Source organism: Solanum dulcamara, chromosome 10 (assembly GCF_947179165.1).
Source record: "Solanum dulcamara chromosome 10, daSolDulc1.2, whole genome shotgun sequence".
Taxonomy (NCBI): Eukaryota; Viridiplantae; Streptophyta; class Magnoliopsida; order Solanales; family Solanaceae; genus Solanum; species Solanum dulcamara.
Genome location: NC_077246.1, coordinates 48306082 through 48316457, shown reverse-complemented (window position 1 = coordinate 48316457; position 10376 = coordinate 48306082). Strand labels below are relative to the sequence as shown.

The window sequence follows — 10376 nt, the reverse complement described above, 5'->3', positions numbered from 1 at the left end:
CAAAGATGGTGAGAAGAATGGAAGTTTCCATGGCGACAGGCAGGGGAGATAGAAGAAATACATGAGCTACATAAACACACATACATGTTTTCAGAGAAGCTAATCATCTAGCCGATAAACTGGCAAATGAAGTATGTGATTACAATAGGAGAATACAGGTTCAATCTTTTCAATACCTATTAGCGGAGTGTAAGGGAATTGTGAACATGAATAAAGCACAAATATCAACTTTGAGGATTAGAACAAGAAAGCTTTTAGTACATGCACAACATCATGAGCAGAGATAGAAATATTAACAGACCAAAGCACAGTTATGATATGTACATAAAGTTTTGCCATCCTAGGACATACATAACTGTGAATTGTATAAAGCTACCCAGCTTAGGCTATATCAGCTTACAAAAAGTTCCACCAATAAAAAATGATTCCTTTGAAGTCAGATGGGAAGATTTAGATCTGTAGTTGGAGAGGAAATCAGTTCAGAAGGAGACAGGGAGCATCTTAGAATCTCCACTTCTGCTTCAACAGAAAGGAAGGGTGTTAGATGGGGGGAAAAGAAGGAAGGAGGAAGAAAAAAGTGGATGAGCTTACATCGATTTCAGTCAACAGCACACATGACTTGGCATATTCGTTGAGACCACATTAGAATCCACTTCATTCACCGGAGTATACCTCTGCAAAGGAAGAGACGGTTAAAGGCAATAAAAATGGAAATGAGGAAGAAACGGGAAGCTATTTACCTATGCCCGCTAAGAAAGATAAGTGTGAGAAATATAAATGATCCACAACATAATGAGGCGGAAGGTTAACTTTAGAGAAGTTCCGGGAGAGAACATGGTAGAGAGAGAGACGGTGAGGAGGAGCTTCAAATAGGAAACCCTACCCTTTAGGAACATTTTATAGAGACGGCCACTTCCTCTTTTGGATTGGACCGGATAGGTTTTCAGATTTTGGGTTGTTTTGGGCTTCGTTTCGGGCCTATTTGTACAGAATTTTGAATTGAAATAAAGGAGCTAAACGCTCCACCGATTTTTATTTTTTTAAAAGAAAATCCCATTACTAATTTCTGTTTCTCTCTCTAGTCTTGTTAATTTTAGTATGCGTTATTTATTTTATAACAAAAATAGACTGCGTTAATCTCCCAAAAAGTAGTATACAGATGGAAAGTTTGCTTACGGAAGGATGACCAAGAAATTTGGATGAAGCAAACAAATGATCTGTTGACCTGACTGTTGTTGCATGGAAAGTACTTTTTCGTGATGGCTTCAAATAAAAACTGCTTATACATCAAATAGCTCATGAAAATCAGAGAAAAATGGAACAAGCAAGCATTTTATGGGAAACAAAGGATTTATTTTTTCGCGGTAAATCATTTTAAGGGAAATCTTCAAATGATGCACTTTGATTGGCATAGTAGTAAACATCTTCATTATGCTGGCATCGAAGTCTGTCATTTCTGAGAGGTAGCACCACTAGAATTGGAAAAAAATCTGTCTACATCAATCTAAACTCCTCACACTTGAGTAGCACCACTTATCTCGATAATGCTAGCAGGAAGCTCCCGCTTTTCCTAGCTTTCTCTAAATATCTTAAATCCAAGGACATTGCAGGTAAGGTACAGAATCTGCAGTTAAATCTGAAGTGCAGCTGCAATGGGAGCGGCAAGGCTCAGAACCTCAAATGGTTTTTTGTTTTTCACCTCCTTCACAGTTCGAGGGCATGAATCTGTGATCCAGAAGTAAGTCATCCCATTCTCAGGACTACCTGAAGAATTTAAGAGGTAAATAGGGATGAAATCACCTAATAAAATTCAAACAAAACCCAAAACAGACATTCACAGATTGGAACTGTGCAATTCATTGAGAAATAAAACTTTCAGATATGGATATATCTTTAATATTGGTTTTCTAAACAAGGACAATTTCAACAAAAAAAGGAGAAAGATCATGCTGCAGAAAAACTTGGTGCCTAAATCTGTTGTATTGCTTGCACAATATCTATTCTTTCAGTTGCCAAATTGCAAAATTTGATCAGTACAATATTTGTCCGGTCTACCAATTTATAAGGGAACTCTCATGAAAATCCATAGCAGGGATGTACAAGTTGAACAAAAAAGAGCATCATTCTATCAAAATAGTAGATAATTTTTTTTTTGAAAAGAAGTGCATTAAAGCATGATAGTTCATTATTTAGGAAAAATCCTGTTAGACGACTTATAAAAGTTTAACAAATCAAAAGTGTTCTCAAACGTGATGTCAGACTTAGGCCTCATTTGTTTTCATTAATGATTAACACTTTGAATTTGAATATTAAGATGTTGTATTAAGATATGAATACTAAATAATTAAAGACTGTTCTTTTCAACATCTGAATTTATAAAAATTATATTTATTTAAAAATTAATAAATATTAAATTCAATAAAATATCAAATTAATCAAATATTATTTCCACAAAATATTCTTAAAAAGTTATATGGCACTTGGTGGTGGTGTGGGTGCCAATTGGTAATAAGGTTGGGCTAATGGTGGTGTTTGTGTAGTAGCTATCGTGATGATTTTTGAAAATAGTGGTTGATGATGGTGACGACTGATAATTGTGGTGAATCATAGGTATAGCTAATGGTGTTTGTGAATGATGACGGTAGATGACGTTATTTAGTGGTGACTAATGGTGATGATTGTCAATAGTACGGTTGTTGCGATCATGATGGTTGGTGGTGATTGTAAATGGCTGTTAGGGATGAGGGTTGTGACTTAAAATAGTGTCTGAGTGGTGGAAGGAGGTAGTTGATAATTGTGGGCAGCTACGACGGCAGTTGATAATGATTGGCAAAGAAAGTAGCATCCTTAAATAGACATCTTAATGATATTAAGATTTTGTTACAGATCTTAATCATTGTCTGTTTAGACCCATTAAGTGGTTACAATGACAACGCACTCAGTGTTATGCCACAAGTAGAGTTTGGGGAAGGTGGTGCGTACACAACCTTATTCTTACCTTGTGAAGGTAGAGATGTTGTTTTTGATAGACCCACTAAAAAAGATACTACGAAGTTAAGATCTGATAATTAAGATCTAGACCTCAAAATAACAAACTTAATGACTGAGATTTGAATGATTAAGAGGCCTCTTAAGACATATTGCCACAACCAATCTTAAAGAAGGAAATTATCGCTCACTAATACAAGAATCTGATAACACACGCCTACCTCCTTTGTCATGGCTAAAACGCTGCCATGATCTGTTTGGAAAAATTCCGTGTGTCACATAAGCACTTATCTTTTGAGCTCCATGTTTAGCCAACACTTTCTGCAAATGGAAGAGACTAATTTTGTTACATCAAACAAGAAAAGAGGGAAGAAGTGAATATCAATTTTTCAAAAATTGTCAATTCAATAAAGCATGGCCATATTTTTATATTTCTACTCTGCATCTAAGCATTTTAAGCAATGATCATTCTAATAATTAGATTTGTTAAAGAAATATGCGCGCTACTATGACCCTCTCCACATTTCATTTTCTCAACGAGAAGACAATATTTTGAAGGGTCCGAACAATATAGTTAATCAACTTCCTAAATGAGGCAAGCTTTTCACTTAACAGAGATTATCTGCAAAAGGAAAGATTGTACATAATTGTTCCTTCACCAATTTCTGCCAAGTAACTCAAATTAGTTGCAATGAATATGAGTTGCAAGAGTACCAGGACTACTATTGAGGGGTATTAGACTATAAAGAATGTTAATACTTTTCCCTTTCTTTTTCCAAAACAAACTAGGTCATCATTTATAGCTAAAGGTGCCAATTATAGCCTAATGTGTGACCATAAGTAAATTTGTCCAGATGTAGACTAGCAGACAACACTACTAGGGGCCAGTTTGGACATAAATTATATTATTTTGTTGCTTTTTCCAAAAACCTGTTTGGTTATACACCGTGTCAATTTTTCACTCCAAACTTGAGAAAAAAAATTTCAAGCAAAAACAATTCCGTCACAAAAACATCCACATTTTTTCAAATGAAATACATGTCCAAACATAACTTCAACTTTCAAAAACCTTTTTTCCAACTGAACTTCAAATATCACGCAGTTCATGTCCAAATGCCAACCTAATTTTCTCACCTGGCATTCCGTTAGGGTGCCACCTGATTGTACAAGATCATCCACTATCACAACATGATGTCCTGCAGGGTCTCCCTCCTTAATCCGTACAATTCGTTGATCACCTTCCCTAACTTTAGCACAGACAATCTGATAATCAATATACGCCATGTCAATGAGCATCACTAACATGGTTCCAGATATAAAGCAAATTGAAAAGCAAGATGTAGTCTTTCAATGAAATGATAAAGAATCCAGCAGCTTGATTATTTAAGGAGCCAACAAATTGTTAAGGAAAAAGACTAAATTCAACAACCAAGTAGATGATGGTGACTTCCTCGATCTGCCAAGTTTAGAAAACTAACACCCAAAATAGCATGGTGCTGTCGTCAATATCAATACAGACATGCATGTAAACTTCGTAAGCTCTTATACTGGGTATTTTCAGAAGCTCATAACATAGCAGGATTCACTTCTCTCTTCCCTAGCCCCTCACCAAAGATAAAGCATCAATCCATCAATAAATCAGTCATGCCTTAATCCCAGGATCAATAGCATGGTGTTATCAATATCAATACAGACAAGCCTTAATCAATTTGCCTCTCTACCTTCCAAGGCAAGGGTATGGTCTGCGTACACACTACCCTCCCAAGACCCCACTTGTAGGATTACGTTGGGTTTGTTGTTGTTGTAGTTGTAGTTGTATCTTCTATTTATTTTGCTTCGTGAGGGGAAGTGAGGGATCATTTTATATTATTAGTCACTATGTATCCATTTACATGGTTTATGGCCTCCAACTTTGGGCTCAGGTACTCCAACACATATATAAAAGTCAATAGTCCTATTTTCAATTTGTCTAATACAATTCGTACTTTTTTAAGGAGGTGGTTTATAGCCTCCAACTTAGGACATTAGTACCCCGGTGCAATATAAAGGTCAATAGTCCTACTTGCAATCTATATATTACAAGTGCAGAACGAAGAAACTTATGATATGAGATAATAGGAAGGGAAATATAATTCAATACCCTCATTAGAACGTGTAAGAACAATGTTTATGAGCATAAAAGAATGAATACGAATATCTGATTATCATGCTGATGGAGTTATTTTGAGCACCAAACTAGTTTTGAAGGAATACCATTGGAAAATGCTGAAGCTGCTTGTGAAAACGTTTCCATGCACCGTCATCAGGAAAAGCTATAGATATCTACAGAGAGAAACGATACATTTCAATTTTCTTTTATGAAGAGAAACAATAGAGGTCAATTATTAGCAGGAAAAATTATTAACTATTGACCACTTCCGTTAGTTCAACCATATAATTAGCAAGTCAAAGCACCGCTTCCTGCAGTGTCATAAGCACAGGTGTTAAGTGAACTAAAGGTGTTAGGACCAAGAGCATTATATTTCTTTTTGCGTCTTCATGCAATGAGAATAGCATCTCTAAGGAATTCATTGACATTAACATCATATGCTGGACTCATACTTCTAACTATTTCATGCTAGAATTCTGAACCGCAAAATCTAAACATGAACATGAAAGAAAAACTATAGCCTGTCGTTATTGGAAGGCAGAGCTAACAAATTCATTCTGTTTATAAGCTCGTGTAGAAAGGAAGTACACCAAACATGATATCTGATTGAGAGATACACTTTGAGGAATCTGAACTGGAAACCAAAACTAGAACAGTTCTTAAGAAGCCTACAATGGGTGTGTCCCAACGGCAATCAAGCTCAAATCACAACGGGAGAGCAGGGTTGAAATCACAGCAGAGGAAACAACGGTAGGTGATATCTTTCCATATGTCTTAAATGTTGTGGACAAAGTTACCCAGTGTTGGATCAAGAGTGATTTTGATGATCGACAAAAGGAGCAGTTGCAAGGAGCAAATCGCAACTTAGTGTTCCTGTCAATCTGAATCCATCAGGGAGAAGGAGAAGTGCAGATACACGGAAGAGTGGAAACCTAAGGCGGTGGTTTTTCCTTAAACAAAGTAGCAGTCCAACAAGGAAAAGGAACAGTATTCGACTCAAAGAAGGAGAAGACTAATGTCTATAAATAAAGAAGGGTTTACACAAAGAAAGCTTGCGCACTTACGATAGAAAGCTTCAAGCAGAACAAATTCAAGTAAGAGTGAGTTCATATTTGAGAGAGTTCTGATTGAGATTTTAGAGTGCTGCGAAGACAAAGAAACTAAATTGAAGTACTTGTTCCATAGGCTTACGCTTATAGTTCTAAGTTTGTTTTATTTGTAATAGTGATTATCGAGCTGTAATCATTGTTGATTTAGAGCCCGTTTGGATTGGCTTTAAGTTGGTCAAAACCAATTTAAAGCCCCTTTTTAGCTTTTGGACGTGTTTGCCTAATGCTAACTTTAAGCCATAAAGTTCTTAAAGACAGTCAAAACTGAAAAGTTAGGATTTCTAACTTTTTTTTCCTAGTGCTTAAAGCCATTTTGTTTGACCATGGAAATTACTTTTATATCCTTTATTTTTAACTAAATTCCCAAACTACCCTTTTTATTCTTTTAACCCTAAAATTCAAACACTTATTTTCAACATAAGCACTTTTATCCAAACACTCAACTGCTTATTTATAAAAATAACTTTCAGCACTTCAAAGTTCTAAAAGCACTTCATACCTAAAAGTTACTTTTTTTAAGCCCATCCAAACGGGCTCTTAGAGTGAAGTTTATTCTTCTAGTTAGGGGCAACCAGAAGAAAGGGTTCAACAGTCAAGGATGATTGTTGAAGTTTAGGAATTAGAGTTTATAATGAATTAGATTGCTTAGGATTGTAATCTTAAACAATTGTTGAGGCTCAAAGTTTTAGCGAAGTGGAGTTAAATCCTACAGAGTTGTAGGTCGTGGTTTTTCACAATAAATCATTGTGTCATTATTCTATTTGTTATTCGAAGTTCAGTCTTGACAATTCGTAAGAAACAGATTACACAGATCTGTTCCTTAGGCAAATTAGGGGGTCAGTATTCTAACACCCAGTATCTACACTAGTAGGACGTAGCAGGTATCCAGTGGATTAGTTGAGCTGCGGGCAAACTAGCCAGACACCACCATTATCAAAAAGGAAAAGAAACAGTTTTTAAAATTGAGCCTTGAGGTAGCAAAATCTACCAGAGAAGACGCTTTTATTCTAGCAACACTCATTTTTAGCAAAGAATGCCGAGTTATATCCACCCAGATTTACCCATCAGAGTTTGAACAGAAGGGATTATCTAGCTTAATGAGATGAGAAGGATATTTGTTTCACTATCCTCATGATCCCTTCAACATTTATCAGCTATAAAATTCATCAACATGTTAGTTTACTGGAGTTCCTCAATAGCAGATTACGCGAAGAATACAAGGAAATCAAAATGCAAAATAATGTTATTCCCGCGACAGAATGTCAAACATATGATTAACTTGTTTATGTTCTACTTCATACCAGGATAAAAGGAAAATAAACTCAGTGTTGTCAGAAGCGAAAAACTCTAAAAAGTGCTCCAGGTCTATTGGAGCTTCAAGCACAAAACACAATTCAAGTGCGGGCTTTGCTTAAAAAGATAGGCGTAATGAAGGAAAAAGATAGAATTTAGGACCGCTTGATTCAAGATAGAATTCACGGCAATGAGTGTGCATGCCTTAGTGCCTTGCCTACATTGAAGCACAACTTAAGTAATTCGAAGCGCCTACCTGAGGTTTTCTAAGCTTCAGGGATTAAGCGTACCTTAGATTAGCCTTTGAGAACACTGAGAAACTTACATTGTCAGAGTCGGGGAGTTGTTGTAGTCTATTTAGAAGTAATGGGATCCCGCTCTCAAAGCATGGCAGTATATTGTCTCCAAAGTAGAATCTCTCCTGTAATTAGAGAAGTCGTACAAACAAGTGTTGTCAGCTTAATAACAGGATGACATACAAGCTAGAAAATGACCAGCACAAAAGAACATCAGTTTTTTTGCAAAGACTCGAATTTGGTCTACACCTGCAAGGCATGGATATCAAAGATAACTAAACTAGTTGGTCCTCCTCGAGGAACTGGGGTGTTTGACAAAATCCTGGCAAGCGTAAAAGCTGTGGCAACATCACCTTCATCCTCCATACGCTCAGATGTGCCCGTTGGGAAAAATGGAAGGACAAGTGTGAATGAGGAGACGAAGAGCTTTGGCAATGCATAAATGACGGATAATTGCTCAAAAATTACTCCAGGAGAACTAAAGGAAGCAAGGAAAGCTACATGCTGTCCACGGATGCCATGAGCATTAGATATGAATAAGTTGGGGAATCCATCTTCAAAAGTCCTGAATTTTATTTTGGGATAAGGTAAAGGTCAAAAGTCCTGAATTTATTTAATACCAAATCAACTATGCAGAAAAGTACTATACAACAGACAGTACTTGAGTAACGGTTACTGAAATAATTTATGTTTCCTCAACAATGCAGCAATAGGGGACAGAAAATCCAATAAATTCTACCCTCAACTTTATCCATTATCCAAGATCAGATAAACAAATATATCCAATAGAACTTTTAGTTCAACATTATAGGTGCCAAGAAGGAAACTTTGATCTCATAGTAGGCAGGCAAAACTCCAATTTCCAAAACCTATCCTTAGGACCTAATAACCAGAATACATTTTGTACTTCCTTTGCCCCATTTAATGTGAGGCTGAAACTGACACATTAGTATACTTTGTATTTGTATAGCGTACATTAGAATAACAAATTAGCCAAATAGTTAAAAGTTCTGGTTCAGTATAGATCTCTTAATAAATGCTGGTAAGTTCCCTCCCTTTGCTTTTTTAGCAACTCTTAAATTTCAATGGCACTTGGGTACATTTTACCTATCTTTAATTTTTAGTCCATAATTTTCAGAAATCTTCAAGACTTTCTGGAACTCCGTATTAAATCAAAAGAGGTCACACAAATTGAAAGCGAGGCGGCATAAAATAACATAATCAATAAAACAATGTCAGGTATTTGAGACGCGCAAATTAAAAATTGAGACGAGAAAGAACTAATTTCGTGCATAAACATAGTTAATTCAATTTCGAAATTCATTAAAAAAGAAGTTGATGGAAATCATACCTCCAAGTGATGCTACGAAGCTCAATGACGTCAGATTGGGAAGCAATTCTCTCAGCAAGGTCCTTCATTTCATTGCAATAGAATAGGCAAACTCTCTTAGAATTCTTCGCAGTAGAACCCAAAACAGCAGCTGAAGCCATTGGAATTGAAGGAGGTTTTAGAATAATATGAATTGGATCAGTACCGGAAACACAACCAACCGTCCACCTTTGACTATTCTCGAATTCACATCGAATGGAAAAATCCTTACGCTTAAAGGATCGAATGGGAGTGGAAATACGCAATTTGTTTGAGGAATGGGAAGGAAGTGGTGCCAGTGGCTTTGGCGGTGACGGCCGTGTTGTGGCTGACATGTGTGACACTCTTTTGGATGCCTAATGAGTAACGTGGGTGGTATTGTGTTGTGGTTAGCTGCGTCTGCAACAGAGCTGAAAGTGTAAAAAAAAATATTTAAAAACGTTGAGAAACACTTTCACCTGCCATCACGAAAAATCTTCAAAACTAGAAACCAATCAAGTTTTTATCCCCCAAGTCAATACTACTTAATAATCTGGTTAAAATATGAAAATCATAAAACTGAGGAAAAGTATATATTAATTTAATAATAATATATATTTTTTGGTATATTAGAGAATTTAAGTAAAAATATTCAAATCATTCATAACATACCTCGCTGAATAGAATATTTACTTATCGATTTATCTATGCTATATTAAAAATATGAAGATTTAGAAATATTATTTAAACTTTTTGTCATTCATTTAAAAATTCATCTTTAGAAAAAATTGTCTTTTCCTATTTTTCTTCTAATTATTGTTTTGTTATCTTTAGTATACTTAATGTTCACTATAATATAAATTCTAAAATAATTGAAAAACTCTTAAATATACGGAAATTTGGTCACTATTAGGCAAGAAAGTTGTATATTTAAGTAATGTTTTAAATCAAAAAATTATAAGATATATACCTTCTTCTTCTACTTCTTACTTCTACTTTTTTTTTCTTATTTTGATTTTATACACCTATACTATACTAAAAGCACGAAGGTCCTTAATAATATTGTTTGAATTTTTTACCCTTCATTAAAAGACTTTTCTTTAGACAAAATCGTCTTTTCACTATGTTTTTCAATTATTATATCATTATTTTAATGATATTAAATGTGGACTATAATATAAATCCTAAAATAA

The 10376-nt window shown here is 35.4% G+C and overlaps 1 protein-coding gene across 1 annotated transcript; it reads right to left on the bottom strand.

Annotated features, from left to right (window-relative positions):
- Positions 1 to 211: 211 nt before the first annotated feature.
- On the bottom strand, positions 212 to 9690 carry LOC129870371 (ribose-phosphate pyrophosphokinase 4-like). Its single transcript, XM_055945133.1, has 9 exons — positions 9187 to 9690; positions 8085 to 8400; positions 7865 to 7960; positions 5242 to 5310; positions 4123 to 4251; positions 3210 to 3309; positions 741 to 1764; positions 592 to 674; positions 212 to 516 (listed from the first exon to the last, which is right to left on the bottom strand). Exons 1-7 carry the CDS (start codon positions 9537 to 9539, stop codon positions 1631 to 1633), a joined length of 1197 nt encoding a protein of 398 aa, XP_055801108.1. The 5' UTR covers positions 9540 to 9690; the 3' UTR covers positions 212 to 516; positions 592 to 674; positions 741 to 1630.
- Between the last annotated feature and the right edge of the window lie 686 nt (positions 9691 to 10376).